The sequence below is a fragment of the Rhododendron vialii genome, chromosome 2a, assembly GCF_030253575.1.
Source record: "Rhododendron vialii isolate Sample 1 chromosome 2a, ASM3025357v1".
Lineage (NCBI taxonomy): Eukaryota > Viridiplantae > Streptophyta > Magnoliopsida > Ericales > Ericaceae > Rhododendron > Rhododendron vialii.
Window position 1 is genome coordinate 6,653,226 of NC_080558.1, and position 17,347 is coordinate 6,670,572.

The 17,347-nt window shown below is 38.6% G+C and overlaps 2 protein-coding genes and 1 long non-coding RNA gene across 4 annotated transcripts in view; 2 read left to right on the forward strand and 1 right to left on the reverse strand.

Annotated features, from left to right (window-relative positions):
• Window positions 1-618: 618 nt before the first annotated feature.
• The window catches only part of LOC131318029 (sm-like protein LSM5), a 57,096-nt gene continuing 40,367 nt past the window's right edge, over window positions 619-17,347 (reverse strand). The window contains exons 2-5 of one of the 2 annotated variants that reach the window (XM_058347811.1): window positions 3,419-3,493; window positions 3,080-3,203; window positions 1,024-1,096; window positions 619-937 (exon numbers count right to left, since the gene is read on the reverse strand). In XM_058347811.1, the coding sequence (XP_058203794.1) occupies window positions 905-937; window positions 1,024-1,096; window positions 3,080-3,203; window positions 3,419-3,455 (267 nt within the window). In that variant the 5' untranslated portion in view covers window positions 3,456-3,493 and the 3' untranslated portion in view covers window positions 619-904. Of the gene's footprint in view, window positions 938-1,023; window positions 1,097-3,079; window positions 3,204-3,418; window positions 3,545-17,347 lie in introns of those variants that run through there. The other variant, XM_058347810.1, reaches the window with a different exon arrangement.
• LOC131318030 (uncharacterized) lies at window positions 4,985-7,308 on the forward strand. The gene is made up of 2 exons (XR_009197477.1): window positions 4,985-5,222; window positions 7,063-7,308. It is a non-coding gene; the product is annotated as an uncharacterized LOC131318030 (long non-coding RNA).
• On the forward strand, window positions 14,010-15,912 carry LOC131318026 (chalcone synthase). The gene is made up of 2 exons (XM_058347807.1): window positions 14,010-14,312; window positions 14,697-15,912. Exons 1-2 carry the CDS (start codon window positions 14,135-14,137, stop codon window positions 15,686-15,688), a joined length of 1,170 nt encoding a protein of 389 aa, XP_058203790.1. The 5' UTR covers window positions 14,010-14,134; the 3' UTR covers window positions 15,689-15,912.

The following is a 17,347-nucleotide window of genomic DNA, read 5'->3' on the forward strand; positions in this document are numbered from 1 at the left end:
GCTGAATAATTTGTCGAGAACAAAATATTTTATTTGAGCCAAATCTTTTGTAATCGGACTATGAATTTTAACTCGGGGATCTCCAATCCAAAAATGACTACGATGGTATTTCAAGGATGGGCTCGAAGGGAAAAAAGCAAGAAAAAAGTTTTTTTAATGAACCCAAGAGAGAGAAAGCGCTCACAGCGTTCAATTTGGATTTTGGAGAAGGTTTAATGAGTAAAGAGAAATAGATATAAAAAATTTATTAAAATCCATACCCAAAAGTTTTGAAACCCAAAAGGAACAAGGCCACTCAACCCAAATTTTACGTAACATTCTACAGAGTTTTGCAACGCTACAGTTTATCTGGGAATTTAGCTTAAGGTTAGGGCATCTCCAATGCACAATTATTAAAATGACATGTCTTGGTCAAAATTTAGTACAGTGCAGAAGGAAAAAATAACAAAAAAATTAGTCAAAATTTAGTATGCTACAGCACTCAAATTGCATAAACAATGTCTAGATCTTGAACTTGCAAGGAAAAGAAAAGGATACTTATATCATGTTAAGGGAAAATGAAATGAAAAACAATTTGAATTTGGGACGCTTTGGAGTATTATGCGAATACGCGCAAAATTAGAAGGAAATTTTTATAGAACAAGAAGCCCATAAATGATAAACAGGACGGAATGTTACGCTACTGAAAAACAACACTGTATCATTGCTAAGAAATCTAGAAACACAAAGTAACAAGCAAACTACAAAATCTGAACCATGGTTTAACATCAGAAACTCTGTTTTCCTTCAGAACTTGCAGATTGTTGATCACCGAATATTATGAATTTCTTACGAAAAGCCTTTCATCTAACGATAACATTGCCTCTTGAAAAGATAGCAAAACCACACAACCTAGATAAAAGCCTCATTCTGGATCAGGAGAGCCACCAGGAACCAGCTGCAGTAGACAAAAAGTTGCCTCAATCAGAGCTTTCTGAAAAACTATTAGGGGGGGCATGTACAACAGCTATGTAATATACTTACAATCGCAATGTTGTTTCCATTGAGCAAGATCTGATCCAGCTTCGTGATCCGTCGCCCTTCAGAAGTGATTTCGCTGGATATAAAGATATAATCAATCAATGACGCACTCATAAACATTACATATGAATCATGCAATAGCTAGCTCAAAACTACAGAAAGCACAACTAGAAGTTCCAAAACTTATCACAAGCATTATGTTGAGGAGAAAAGAACAAAATGCAGTGTTCTAAAAGGCGGCCGCCTAGGCCGATTAGTCCCCACCTAGGCGCTAGGTGGTGGCCCGACGCCTAGATTAGATAGCCGACTAGTCGGGTGCCTAGTCCCTGCCTAGGCGCTAGGCAGCTGACTAGTCGGCGCCTAGACGCTAGGTGCCCCTTTTCCGCCCAACTAGTGCCTAGCGATTTTTAGAACATTGACAAAATGAGAAACTTATACGCGTCCCTTTGACATCCAAGGATATAGATAAACACTTCTCAGATGAGATCTTGCTTGTAGAGGAACAAACAAGCAAAGGGATTTATGGAGCTAATTTGGTTACTCTTCCTTTGCTTTTCTCCCTCTAGTACAATCTCTCCAAAAACCAAAGAAAAGATCAAAACACAGCCTTGAAAGATAGGTTTAGCAATTCACCGAATGAGGCAAGTGGTTGCTAGTTGCAACCAATTATAACCCAGTCTGTTTCATGATCTAGGCATCCATGCAGAAAGGTTAGTTTATTGGAACATAAAGGGCTCTAGAAATTGAATATAACTAACTTGTAGTGAAATATAAAGTTGCCATCACTTGGACCAACCATTTTCAGCAAATATGAGCATTCAATCCTCGTTAAGCATCTACCATATGTATACTCAATAAAAACAAGCATAGCCATTATCGCAAGCCAATAAAATGTGTTCCACTCAAGCACACAATATCCCTATCATGTTTACTGAGTACTAACTATGAACGACATTGTGACGACCCACTGCTTAGTGGCCCGGTAACTTCTGAAAGGAGAGTAGGAGACCCACTAACTTGATCGAGCTAAGATAAGGTTATTTAGAAACAAGCTGGCCTTATTATGTAGCATCTACCAATTAAGCCATTGATTTCCAACCATGGGGGACGGTTGTAGGAGACCTTGGTACAAGTTGTAGGTGAAGTGGGCACAGGTCGTAGGTGACAATGGTACAGCTGGAATTGTAATATACTATGTTTTTATTTGAACGGCAAATTGCAATATACTAGTCGACTCTGGCAAATCATGTATGCCAGAACTCAAGAGGACCTCTTTGCAGTTCCACGGGTGCCAGATAGCTCAACACCATCACAAACAAGAAAAATAAGGTGACTTGCACCTTTCCATGTTTGAATTTAACTTTTACGTTCTCAGCCTTAAAACCAATACAGCGAAAAGGGAACAAGTACTCTCATCAGCAGTCATGAAATGGAAGTGCTCATTCCCATCTCTTTTGATCATTGTTGCAATGTTCTACTGCTTCAACTTGATTTGCGCCCAATAGCAGTTTTATGGGGACGGATAACAAATTGAAGAACAACAAAATCTGTACTTCATGACCACATTACGATCTCCTCTTCCACTAACCAAAACATTTTCATTTTCCATGTCAAATTTTCCAAGGCATTTTTGGTTCTTTGATATGACCAATTGTACAACTCTAAAGGCATGTTTGATTGATGGAATTCAACAAGAAGGGATTACAAATACCACGAGCCTGAATTTTGTTAATTGGATGCAACAAGTGGTGGAGGCCGTTGGACAAGCAGCCCAACATAATCCATATATATAATACCTTGGAATGTGGTATCGGTGATCCTCTCACTTTTACTTTGATGGGATCACTTTTCCGACTAACTAATTCCCAAATGAACGGGGCCTAAGCACTAGTGAATTAAAAGACATACGACCCCAAATCGAAACAGTCTCAAATCAATGGTTATCAGCGACACAAGTGTTCGTGCATCCGCATTAAGTATATAGACACAAAAACACAAGCATTAACATTTGTAAGCGTAAGCATATAGTAAGATAATAGACAGGCAGGATGGGAAATACTATTCAATGACGTCTTCAAGAACCATGTTGACGTATACATCAAAGCCCCTGAGGGTTCCAACGAGCTCCTTGTCGCCTTTCATTATCACCCATATCTTCGACCCAATGCACCGATCAATCAGCTCTACAATTGAAAACCCATTACCACAAACAGTCAATCAAACACGGAATTAAACCCCATTTTGCCAACAAAAAAAAAAAACTCACTAAATTCAAGTCAATGATGAGTTTCTAGGGTTTTAGCTTCTTTCCGGCTTATTGCATATTCTGAGGAACCAAGAAAAGAGAAAAGATGGAAAATAAATGGGGGTATAGAGAGAGAGAGAGAGAGATTAGTACCAGATGGTAGGAGTTGAGAAGGATTGTTCGACGACATGTCTTCTTCCCTGCACACAGAGAGAGAGAGAGAGAGTCCGAAGTTCTCTTTCCCGCAACTCGCTCTTCCTTTCTTTCCTTTCTTTATTTTGTTACCCCGTCCCCATTTTTTAAAGTAAATTGCTACTCTCTCTCTCTCTCTCTCTCTCTCTCACACACACACACACCCCCCGCGGCCCCACACCCCATTTCCCATATTACCCCCTTCCCTCTCCCCCTTCCTCCTGCTCCTCCTTCCTCCCATTTTGTTTTTTTTTTCTTTTTTCTTTTTCCTTCTTTATTTCCTTTTGTTTTTTTTCTGTTAGAATTTTTTTTTTCGTTTTTTTTCTCTTTATTTCTTTTTGTTTCCTTCCACTTTGAATCTTTTTTTTATTATTTTAATAATTTTTTCTATTTTCTTTATTTGTTTCTTTTCCCATTTACCTCCCTTCTTCTTCTTTTTTTTGGTTAACTCAAATTCTATTTTCAATTAAAATTGACTTTATACTTAATAAATTTATATTATTTTAATTAGTTAATTAATTAGTCTTAACAATGAATAATAAAAATAACTTGTAATGAACAATAATAAATTGAAATAAAATTTCATTTTATTATAATTGAGTACATATTGTCAAAACATGAAAATACATAAAAACACAAATTTTAATCAATATCTCCTCCAAATGCTGTTCCCGGCGTGCTTATACCCATTACTTCGTACCACAATAGCACAAAGAGCAAAGTAAGAACAAAGAGCAAACACAAAGTTTCTAGAGAGAAAAGTTGGAGAGATTCAAGGTGTGAATTGAATGGTTTCACAAAGGGTTCTATTTATAGGAAAATGAGGACTTCTCTCCTCACCCCATATGCCCCCCCCCCATATTTGCTCTATGGTTGAAGTTTAATTCTAGGTTCAAGTCTAATAAAAATATAGTTACAAAAAGAAATGTTTCAATTTTCAATCTGTTTGAACCGGTGCAAAGATGTTATTTTTCTGATCATTTCATCCTAAATGGTCGTAATAAATTTTTGCCTCCAAGGCCTTTTAATGAACACCCTAAGAGAGTCTTGAAACTAAATAATGAGTTTTAGGGTGTTTGTTGAAAGGTCTTAGAGTAAAAAATTCATTATGATCATTTAAAATAAAATGATCAAAAAAATACAATTTTTGACCCGGTGTATTTGTAGAAATTAAATAAATAAGATAAAATTAATTAAGTAAAAATAAAATTTAAAAGGTGAAGGTGTTTTAAGAGGGGAGGGGGGCCGGAGGATAATTCGGGTTTTAAGGGAAGGCTGGGGTTTGATAAAAAAAAAAAAAAAAAAGGGAAGGCGGGGTGTAGAGACCTGTATTTTTTAGGCCGTATTTTTTTTTTCTTTCTTTTGCAATAGTACGACTTGTCAAGATAGACGGTGTGGATTTACGGTGTGACGTGTTCGTGAAAGGATATAAGGATATGATTAGGTGAGAGGTGCATGTGTGCGTTTGTGAAGTGAGAGCATGGGATAATTTTTCCCATCTTTTCCACTCTTTTATTTCCCAGGAGATATTCTCTCCTTTATTTCTCCTCTCTCTCGGCCGACACTCTCTCTCTCTAGCTCTCACCTCTCCCTCATCTTCTCTCCTCAATTTCACCTCCATGGAGTATGATTCCGAACAAAGTCCGAGAATTAAAGTTGTTCTACGGAACGAGGGCTACCTATCCATCCAAGAAAAATTACGATCGGATCACGTAGGAGTTTCGGTTTCGCTCGGATCTTTGGGGTTTTGCTCAAAACCCATGAGGTAGGGATTTCTTACTCTCGTTATGCGTTTATACGGTGTTTATGTACTTAGATCGTGCCTTGTTTCGTTGTTTGAGGTTGTTTCTTCCATTTTTGAGAATCTGCAGAACAGGGTCTTCGTTTTTGCAGTTTTATGCCTTCTTAAGCTCGGAATTAAATTTTGGGTTCCTCGTATGAAATAGAGTAGACTTAGAGCCCGTTCTAATGCCGCTGGAATCACTCGAAACCGTTGAGAATTGAATTTATGGTGATTTTTAGAATACTGGTCTGCAATCTGTCTCGTTTTCTGGGTTTCAGCCCACTTCGAACGGCCATAACTTCCTCGTCCGATGTCCGTTTTATGAAAATTTTATATTGGTTCGAAGGTCCTGAAGTTAGCTTTCATTGGCCACTGGAATCGTCTTAAAACTCTTAGTACACAGAAAGTTATGATTGTTTGAGTGGAGATGTGTCATTCTGCGTGACAGAATCATTTAACCTCGGTAAACCCCTGTTTAACCACCCTTGGAGTGCAGATTTGACTAGGTTCCTTCTCGTTTTTCAAACTTTGTTCAATCGCGAAACTTTTGGGACTGGAATCACTCAAAAATATTAAGAACTCGATTTATAATGATTTTTAGAAGATTGAACAAAAATCTGAAAATCTGGGCAGTGTATAAAGCTGCGTTTTTCATCGTTTACTATGGTTAAACGACACTATTGGTTACGGGTCCTTATGGGTTTTAAAGATTGGTAAGTTGGTGATCTTTTGGCATTGGAATCATTGAAAAATGTCGAGTATGGAATATTTAATGAATGGTCGAACAGTGACTGCTCTCTGGGACAGTTTTGGTCCGTTGATTCTCGTTCGTTTGTTTTGACTCCCAATCACTTCTAACACCCTTTTAAACATCGTTAAACCATTCCAAAACTTGATTACTCATGTTCCAATGAGTTAATGATTATTCTAATTCTTTCGTTACCCGTTAAGCGTAATCTTAGTGTCGTGGTAAATAGAATATGTGATGTAAGGTTATTTAGGAGTACCGAAGGCTAAGTGAGACGTTGTGGGAAGTATAGTTGGTAGACGTGAGCTTTTCTAGTGATCCGAGTGGTAGCATAGTAATGCGTGTCTGCACGATTCACTTATCCTTCAAACTCCTTTGGCGCTCGTTCCATGAAATCTAAGTAATCAATATTAGCGAGTAGTATGTTGTAGAGTCACTATGGAGTTGGTACGATATTGTGATGTACAAAGAGAAAAAGGCGTGTACTAATTTGCTAGTCGATATTCTGTTATGATTGATCGTTTGGAGTACTTTGTCATGTGCTTGTCGATGCGTGTTTGACCTATAAGTCAGTTTGATTGATGTGCTTCATTGTGTCATGAGATTAGAGAAGCGTTTGATGAATGAGCTGTATGATTATTGGGATTTGATTGGCTGTAATTGAGAATTGGAATGAGGATGTGATTGCAACGCAAGGGGTGGTAATGCAAAGACCGAAATATTGGGTGATGTTGATTGCAACGCAAGGGGTGGAAATGCAAACTGCAACGCAAGGGGTGGAAATGCAGAGTGACTGAGATTATGAGAAGTGTCGAAATGGTTGTGAACCTATTGTGAGTACGTTTGATTAATGTGATTTCAATAATGTTTCTACATGACATGTGAACGGTTAGGAATACTTACAAGTTGTTTGAAACTCTTTGGCCGTAGTCTGTCTTTCGTTGTGATAAACTCGTGTTTCTCATGTTCACTTATCGAATTCTTTCACTCTTTGTGCATACTTTATCGCATTTTCATATAGCTTGAGTATAGATTTCTCTACTGGGCTAGTGTAGCTCAACCTACCATTTTCAGGTACACTACATGGACACAGTCTTGGAGGGTGTGAAGTGCATGCAGACATCACAGGCTAAAGTTATTTTTTGAAGAACTTGTCTTTCCCTTGTAAATCAAACTGTATTGTACTATTTTCTCAAATTTGGAATATTGTATCAGTTGACAAAATTGTGAGATTTAGAAACTGTATGTTGTAATTTGGGGTACCGTATGTACTATTGTGAGGATTTGTATTTAAAATGGTATTGTTATTTATATTAAAAATCGAGGGCGTGACACGGGGGGCCGGGGGTAAGGGTAAGGAGGGAAATGGGGTGTGGGGCCGGGGGGGGGGGGGAATAGCAGCCCTCTTTTTTAAATAGGGCACGTTCCGCAAACGAAAAAAATACCTTATTTTTTAAGAAGATAATTTCAAGTTCAAAAATTATAGTTTTATTGGAATCTAAAAATATGCAATATGGATCTTGTTTGAAAGATCTCGATAAAATCTTTTATACGATGCAAAAAAAATTAAAAAATTATTTTTCATTTATATTATTTTTTAGTTTGAAAACGTAAAATAAGCTGCTTATTTTTTAAGAAGTTTTCTGAAACGAGGTAAGGCTTTATTTTCACCCTAGTTGATAATAAATTAGTTATTTTTTTAATTAGTAATTCTTTTTAGATGCAAATATAGACACTGTTTGATAGATCTCGATTAATATTAGGGGAAATTATATTAAGCCCCCTCCAACTATACCTCGGTAACGAGTTGTCCCCTTCATCGTTTAACTCGGACACTTAACCCCTTTCATCCTTTATCTCGCGCAAAATGGAAGATACCGTTAACGGAATTGCTGAAATTACCAATTTACCCTCTTTCAACCCTAAATAAGATGAGGGAAAATTACATTAAACCCCCTCCAACTATACCACGGTAACAAGTTGCCCCATTCATCGTTTAACTCGGACACTTAACCCCTTCATCTTTTATCTCGCGCAAAATGGAAGATACCGTTAACGGAATTGCTGAAAGTACCAATTTACCCTCTTTCAGCCCTGAATAAGATGATGCCCTGATGATAAACCGGTCGTCCACTCGGTCGACCACCAGGTCGTCCACCCGGTCGACCACTCTGTCAACCGGCCAGTGTAAAATGACCTCCAACGGCTAGTTCCCACTGTAGTTCCTACCAGCAAATTCCATACTAGCGTTCCACCCATTCTATACACGGGCAAAACTAACCCGTTCTAGCGTTGTACCCGTTCGATGCACGGGCCAATTAAAAGAAGTAGGCTGTCTTTTGGGTAACGACTACCATTTCCAGTACTTTATTTCTGGGTTGTAATCTTTATTGGAATGCACTACGTTAATCAACCAATACTCATTCATATTGTACCTAAGCCAAAGCAAGATACTTTTCAGTCACCATTTTCTTGTACATGTGGGATAAAAAAAAAGAGAACAATCAAAAGAAAACCTATTTTCTTCCACCGCGATTTCTTCTTCAAACATAGGACTTCCTTCTGCATTTGCCTAATTTTTTTCGCATTTGTTGAACTTCTTTATGCATTTGTTTTTTCATTGCTTCCAACACTTCCACTCTACTTTCCAATTCATCTACCTTTCTCTGCAACTCTAACTTGCGGATCTGTAAATTCTGGGTGCTCTCTATGTTGGACTGGATGCTCTCAGATTTTGGTGGGTCAGCCCAAATGAAAAATCCACACCCAAATTTTGTCTGCAACCACAAATACAATGAGACCCAGTGCTACATTCCATCACATAGAGAAAGAGAGAGAGATTTCATAGAAAAAGAGAGAGAGAGAGAGTGTGTGTGTACCGTTGGGAGAGGCAGAGAAATAGAGAGAGAGAGAGAGAGAGTGTGTGTGTGTGTGTGTGTGTGCCGTTGTGTGTATTCTTGACTAACGGCTCACTAACGGATGGTGGTTAAGTGTCACGCGATAAAAGATGAAGGGGGTTAAGTGTCCTGGTTAAACGATGAAGGGGGCAACTCGTTACCAAGGTATAGTTAGAGGGGGCTTACTGTAATTGCCCCTTAATATTATTAAACAAAAATTTTAAATCATCTAAACCCATATAGACTATACAAGATGGAGAATTATTGATGGAGTATAATTAATTAAAAAGTGACAAGAACACCCATAAAAACTAAAAATTTGGGACGGAATAGTATTTTCCTTGGAACCCCTTTTTTTTTTCGGCTAAGCCTCCAAATGGGAGGGGCGAGCATCCTAGCTTCCTCATGGGGGAGACCAACCCTAATTAGAATGTTAAATTGTATCTATGTGTCCTGATTAAAGATCGTCACCATTGGACTTTTTTGCGAATTAACAACTATCTGAAGGAGAATAGTCCGTCCCCGTAAGCCCGGTGAACTAAAGGCCTCTTACTCATTATTTGGTTCAGGGGTCTTACCATCCGCGGCAAGCGAGATTTGAACCCAGGTGTGGGAGAGAGGGACTTTCTTCTCTCACTTTTTTGCTTATACATAAGTGGGAGTTAGCGGGGGAATTAGTCAATTAGTTCACAGGGATTCAGAAGTTGTCCTTAGCCTTGAACGCCAAACTCCTCGGACGAGGCTCGAACCGTGGCCTTTCTTGTGGGAGTACCAAATATTTTTGACTCGTTTAGACTCGTGAACATATTTGAATTCGACTTATACCAAGGCAAGTTCGGCTCGTTAAATTTTCAATGAGCTCGAATTCGCTTATACACTTAACCAACAAACCTGAACGTTCTAAAGTTCGAGGTCGATTCGACTCGTTTGCTGCCCTAATTCCGTATATACATTAAAATTAGTGTGAGAGCTGACCTCCTAGCACAGTATTTTTTAATTTTTTTTAAGCTAAAAACACGAGCAGTGTTTAGTAATGCACTTGACACAGCACAATGACCATCAAGTTTTTTGAATTTAATTTTTTCAATACTTGTAATAGTTCTTTTTAAAATTGAGTTTATCATACTAAATTTTTTATATTTGTGAATTATATCGGGGGTACCATTCAAAAAGGTCCACTTCGAGCCCCATTGGTCCTGCAATGGATCCCAAGCATAAGTGTAGGTTACGGGGGTTTTCCGGCTATAATAATTTTTGCAGAAATGATAAAGGTACAGATGAATAATCTATACCAACGTGTACAAACCCGTTTTGGGTCTTAAAAAAATGATCGAAGTCGTTCATTTTATTTAAAATACTTTGTTTACGGTCCCTATAAAAATTCAATTCAATTCGGTATCGGTAAAGATGTTTACAAAACATTCAACTTTGCTTTAGAATTCAGGTTTGAATTCTGAAACAAAATTGCATGTTTCGTAAATGACCTAACCGATACTGGATTGAGCTTATTTTTTGTAGGGAGCATAAACAAGGTATTTGAAACAACATAAGCGATTCCGGTCATTTTTTTGAAACCCAAAACGAGCCCAAAATTAATTTGTACATGCTGGTACAGATTTTTCATTTGTACCAATAGCACCTTTGTAATTTTTATCAACTAAGTTGCAATATACTCCTACTTATTTCTTTTAGGAACAACAATAAGGTTTTTTTTTTTTTTTAAAGTTGCAATACACGTCCTTGGCCGTCATTTTCCCTGATAGAAATTAGAAAATGCTAAGATCTATTTGTATCCTAAAATAGAAAGTCAGATCCATTTCACTGGTGTGAGGGAATGTGTATGTTGGGCCCATTTCATCTCCCACACAAATTATCAAAATGATTTTGTAGAAATTAATAGTATGTACCTAGTATTTTGAACAAAAACTAGAATAAATTGCTTCAACTTTCAAGTACTCAACGTTATTCAATAGAACTCATTTTTTCAAAGTGGGTCCCACGTGATAACTCCGGCTTATACTTGGTTTGAGTAAGAGTTAAGAGTCCTTCTATATACCGCCTAGTAGGCGGACGGTAGACGGGATTCCCAGGACAATTAATGACAGTACTTTGAGACATCTACTGCGCAAAATGTCTGTGAAAAGTAGATGACTTTAACATAAGAAAGTAAATGACCAAAACACCCCTTTAATAATGCTACCTAGGTCCCACCCCTAGATATACCATCCCTCTTTCAATTTCCAAATCTTGAAAGAAACGAAACACTTCAAGAAAAACAGGGTCCTTCGCGGCACCACCGCCGACGGCGTCCCCCTGCGTCTTTGTTTCTCTCCATCGGCCATATGCTCAAAACTAGATTGGGAGGACGCCCATATTTACTTTGTCAGACGAAATGTTGATCAACGAAGTGCAAACCCAGATGATTGCAGTGAAATTTGGGGATTTTGGAAAAAGGGCTTTTAGTTTAGGGGTTTTGATTTGAGATTTTTTGTGTGAAATTCGGCTTGAAGTTGGAAATTATGTATTCAATTTTTTTGTTTTTGAGCTTTGTGATGGAGCTTGTATTACAATCAGTACATTCTCCCTTAGATTTACATGGAGCAAGATCACCTCACCATTCCTCCATCTCTGTTTCCATATCCTTTGTCCTTCTCACATCTCTCTTCTTTTTCTTTTTTTTACACCCTAAATCGAGTAAGTAAGAATTTGGTTTTACTAGTCTGATAAAATACAAAAATTTCATGACGCTGAAAATTTGAATCAAAATAAAAACTTAAATAAATCAAGAGACCCAAAAATATATATATATATATATATAGAGAGAGAGAGAGAGAGAGAGAGAGAGAGAGAGAGAGAGAGAGAGAGTTGCTACTATGTAAACAGACCACACTGTAGAGTGTGGACAATTTCTAAGCTTGACCAAAAAATCTTTCCTGATGACGAGATGTAGGAAATACTGTCAAAATCAAACACTTCTTATCTACAGAGAACATAAAAGTTTCCACCTTATTTACTCAAAAAAAAAAAAGAGTTTCCACCAAAGATTGGTTGCAAGATCGCCGGGAAAGGAAGACAGCAACAAGCACTCACAGATCGGAGCCCAGCAGAAAGACCGAACAGAAAGAAGATGTCATCAAAAAATAAAAAATGATGAGAGAACAAAGAAAATGAACGAGAAAAATACTATCGGACGAACGAGAGCGTGGAGTGACCACCAGTACTTGAAACTTCCCGGGGAGAGGTAAATTTACAGTAGAGAGAGAGAGGGGGAAGGATAAGCTTGGAGCGGATCAAAAAAAAAAAAAAGGGATAAGCTTGGAGGGGGATGAGGACTTGTTTTGGTATTCGGAAAAGCTATTAGGGACAATATTGTCAATTAAAATCAAATTGGTTTGAATCTCTTTAAACCTGCCATTGCCTTGATCCACGTACAAAAAGTGATGACGTAAAGCGTACGAGTCCTACCTTTGTGAACGCGTGCTCCACACTACCGTCAGCCTTCTGGGCGGAAATTAGATTTTGCCAAGAGTTAATATGGTGGATAAGAGTAGGTGAATAAGGGTGGATGATATATGAAATTACCTTGTTGTCCTTATTAAATTGATACACAAGGAATACAAAAATGAGTTAAAGAACAATTTGATTTTTCTCCCCACCCGGATTAGGCCCCGTTCTGCTTTCTCCAAAATTTTTTTTTAAAAGAATGTAATTTCAAACTCAAATATAACAAAAATGAAAAAAAAATTATCTTCTTTTGATAGAAAAAATTTTCGAACTCAAAAATCATGTGTTTACGCAAATAATTTTTCTATAAATATGGATCTTGTTTGATATATCTCATTGAGATCTTTTTATTGGTGCAAAAAATCGAAAAATTATTTTTCATTTACACTATTTTTTAGTTAAAAAATATGAAATAAGTTGTTTATTTTTTAAGAAGGTTTCTGGAACGAGGCCTTTAGGACCCCAAAAAATATGCCCTAGAGGTTTGCTTTCACCTTAGGTTTTAGGTTCGAAACTTCTCAGATGCTATCAACTCCTCATAAAGATCATGTTGTACGGAGCTTTTAAGTGAGGTTGCGCACAAACTGGCTCGAACACCTGAGTTACTAAGAAAAAAGTGAGATCCCACCCAACTCAATTGATTAAGAAATTTCCTGTATCTATTTATTTTCACTCATCACCCAAAAAATCTACCTCAAAATCCAAACCGAACATTCTCCAAACAAAAAATATCTGGATACACTCCCAGTTGATGTGCCATCATCCTAACCCTGCAAGTTATCGGTACTCACACCCATAGTACTAGTATTCCCAACTATCCTTCTTCGCCATTTAATACCCTCTTTCGACCGGTCCATAAATGACAAAACGTTATTCCACGTTCATTAACCAATCTGGAACGTCCATTTCACCTAACACATACACCTAGAATTATTGATTGGTAGTATTATGTTCTTCTAGTTAGTAATTCCTCCGTCCCAAATTGTTTATCCGATTTGCAAAATGATAGCTTGAAAATGATGTAATTTTGTAAAAAGCAAATTTAAATTTTTTTTACAAATTAAAAGAACTCATTGATATTTAGTAAGTTGTTACAAAACTTTCAAATTTTTCTTGCAAAAATTATATTATTGTTAAGACTCTGTTTTGAGGATCGGACAAACATTTTGAGACGGATGAAGTATTATTCAATAGTCTTTGGCACCGTCATGTGATGCTTCTCAACACCCTTATGCACTACACATTTTCTTGGACTCAGTGTTGCCTTAACACCATTATCTACCATACATTTCTATCGAACTCAGAGCTGAGTCTCACAAAAAAACATGTGGTGGATGAGGATGTTGGGGCATCATGTGACGGTGCGAGAGTCGAACTCTACAAAAATATACTATGACGAACAACGGTGTTAGAAGCACCACAGTGACCGAATAGCATTTTCTATGTTCTTTCCCCCAGGGGTGGTAGGTACCAAAAACTACAAACCATGTGGAGAGTTGATAGCCAGAGCCGTTAGATGCAAACCAAACCAAACACAAAATCCCAGTTTGGTCTGGCACGTGACCCTCAGCTACCATTTTTACTAGTATTAGTCCACGCACCCACCCCTTTATATAAGCCACACACCTTACCTTCATTTTATCTCACTTAACTCGATCTCCAATCAAACTCGATCCTAGCTAAGCTACCACTTTTCACTCCCTCACGAAAACTATCAGGCCACCGGAAAACTCTTTCCGGCGAACATGGTGACGGTCGAGGAAGTCCGGAAAGCGATGAGGGCCGAGGGACCGGCCACGGTCATGGCCATCGGGACTGCGACCCCTCCGTTCTGCGTCGAGCAGAGCACGTATCCCGATTACTACTTCCGTATCACCAACAGCGAGCACAAGACCGAGTTGAAGGAGAAGTTCCAGCGCATGTGTAAGTTATATTTGATATGCTTTTGAAAATAACTGTTGCCCATTCAAAATTCCCATTTTCTTGGTTGTCTGCCAGTAGTTATCGCCTATAGGAGATCTTGGTATATTCATGTATGTTTTTCGAAAACACAACATGTGATCATGGAGTATGTGCTAGCTGTAGACTCTCTCTCTCTCTCTCTCTCTCTCTCTCTCTCTCTCTCTCTCTCACACACACACACACACACACCAGATAAAAGTGTGAGCTGTGTAAAAACTCATCTGGGTAGATGGTAGAATGAATCTAGACAGCATTATTAATTATATATTTCCTGCATATGTGGGTAAATTTCTGTGTGTATATTACGATTTATATTCTTACTATTTTTGTGGTGGGAAAATTCAGGCGACAAATCCATGATCAAGAAGAGGTACATGTACTTGACAGAGGAAATCTTGAAGGAGAATCCCAACGTGTGCGCCTACATGGCGCCTTCCCTGGACGCCAGACAGGACATGGTGGTGGTCGAGATCCCCAAGCTGGGGAAAGAGGCGGCCGTGAAGGCCATCAAGGAGTGGGGCCAGCCCAAGTCCAAGATCACCCACCTTGTCTTCTGCACCACCTCCGGCGTCGACATGCCCGGGGCCGACTACCAGCTCACCAAGCTCCTTGGCCTCCGCCCCTCCGTCAAGCGCCTCATGATGTACCAGCAGGGCTGCTTCGCCGGCGGCACGGTCCTCCGCCTGGCCAAGGACCTGGCGGAGAACAACAAGGGCGCCCGGGTCCTGGTGGTCTGCTCCGAGATCACCGCCGTCACCTTCCGCGGGCCCAGCGACTCCCACCTCGACAGCCTCGTGGGCCAGGCCCTCTTCGGGGACGGCGCAGCCGCGATCATCGTCGGGGCCGACCCAATCCCCGAGGTCGAGAAGCCCCTTTTCCAGGTGGTCTCCGCGGCCCAAACCATTCTCCCGGACAGCGATGGGGCCATCGACGGGCATCTCCGCGAGGTGGGCCTGACGTTCCACCTCCTCAAGGACGTCCCCGGGCTCATTTCAAAGAACATCGAAAAGAGCCTGGTGGAGGCCTTCCAGCCCTTGGGCATCTCTGATTGGAATTCCCTCTTTTGGATCGCGCACCCCGGCGGGCCTGCCATCTTGGACCAGGTGGAGCAAAAGCTAGCCCTCAAGCCCGAAAAGCTGGGGCCCACGAGGCACGTGTTGAGCGAGTACGGGAACATGTCGAGCGCTTGCGTGCTATTCATATTGGACCAGATGAGGAAAAAGTCATTGGAAGACGGGCACAAGACCACCGGTGAGGGGCTCGAGTGGGGCGTTCTCTTTGGGTTCGGGCCTGGGCTTACCGTCGAGACCGTGGTGCTCCATAGCGTGTCGGCTTAGTGGGCGGTGGTTAGCCTTTTGGGTGTTGTTTATGGCTTATGTTTTGAAATCTGATGTGTTGTGGGACTATGGACTGGGCTTTGTTTGATTCCACATAAAGGGCTGGTTAGGCCCATTGTTTTCAATTCTGAAATTAATTAAAAAAGGATCTTGTTATGGAAATGGAAATAATTTTCTTTGTGATAATATGATTAATCAAGGAATATTTTTGGGTGTTACCAAAATCATTGATGTTTGGCATATTCTTAGCAAAAAGTATTGATGGTTAGACCTATAAAGCTAACTGTGGCTTTTATCTTTCCAAATAAACTGAAAAGTGCTTAGGTCTTGCTAAGAATTTTTACTATTTTCTTAGGTCATCCACAGTAATATAATCAAAAAAGAATAACCAAAAGTTGACATATCAGCTTTTGATTTTTCATTTAAGAGGTTGTTAAGCTTAACAATGTTAAGCTTCACTATGGTCACTTCTAGTCCATAATCAAAATATGGGGTCTACTACAATTTCATTCTCTCTCCCCCATGTTTTCCATCATTCACTTCCCTCCATTTACTTTTTTTATGAGTTAAAATAAATCGATTCCCTTTCTTAATTTTGAAAAAAAAATCGGTGACTGCCTTGCCTCCTATTATGATTTTTTCCTTCTTTTTTTTTTTTCGGAAGTGGGTAGTGGAAACAGGAAAAAAGAGTGAAACACCTTAATCCGGCGACGATGGATTGAATTGTAGATGATCGAGAGATATGAGTTTCACTTTTGAAGGAAAGGAAAGAGAAATAGTTTGTTGGCGAAGTGAAAAAGATATAGAGTAGCGAAAAAGCTTGGCTACATAAAAAATTTAATCTTCAATTTTATTTTTTTAATCAAAAAAAAAAAAGAGTGGGCGAAGAAGGAAAGAAAAAAATACTAGTTGAAACACATGTGTATACAAATTTTGGAACTAGTTAACTTATGTGGTGTAGGATCCACAAATTTTGATTATTGAAAAAGGTTGTTAGTTTTGGTTATCCAAAGCCCAAAATTTGATTATTTCTAAGGATGTTGCTAAGTTTGATTATACCATTGTGAGTAATCTTTTGCACAAACATTGGTAACTTTAAAAACAATTGGCATTTGATTATACCACTGTGGATGGCCTTAGTGCTTATTTTAGACACATTATTGTCTCACAATATATCACCTTTAATTTAGTTAGGGGAATACATTCTTAGACCCCGTTCCAGAAACCTTCTTAAAAAATAAGCAGCTTATTTCACATTTTCAAACTCAAAAATAATGTAAATGAAAAATAAATTTTTAATTTTTTTTGCATCGTATAAAAGATCTCAATGAGATCTTTCAAACAAGATCCATAGTGTATATTTTTAGATTTCAATAAACCCTTCATTTTTGAGCTTGAAATTGCCTTCTTAAAAAATAAGGGCTTTTTTCCGTTTCCGGAACGGAGCCTAGTCTCTTCCAAAATTTTGACAATTATATGAAATCGTGAATGAGATTTCCATATGTTCTTGCTAGTATATATTCTTTCCGTCCCTTTTTAAGAGTTTCATTTCATAAATTCAATTTTTTATGGAGACATCGTCATTACATTCGAAAAGTTAATTTTTCTTACTTACCCTCTATGAAATATCATCATTATACTTTTATTTACTAACTTTTA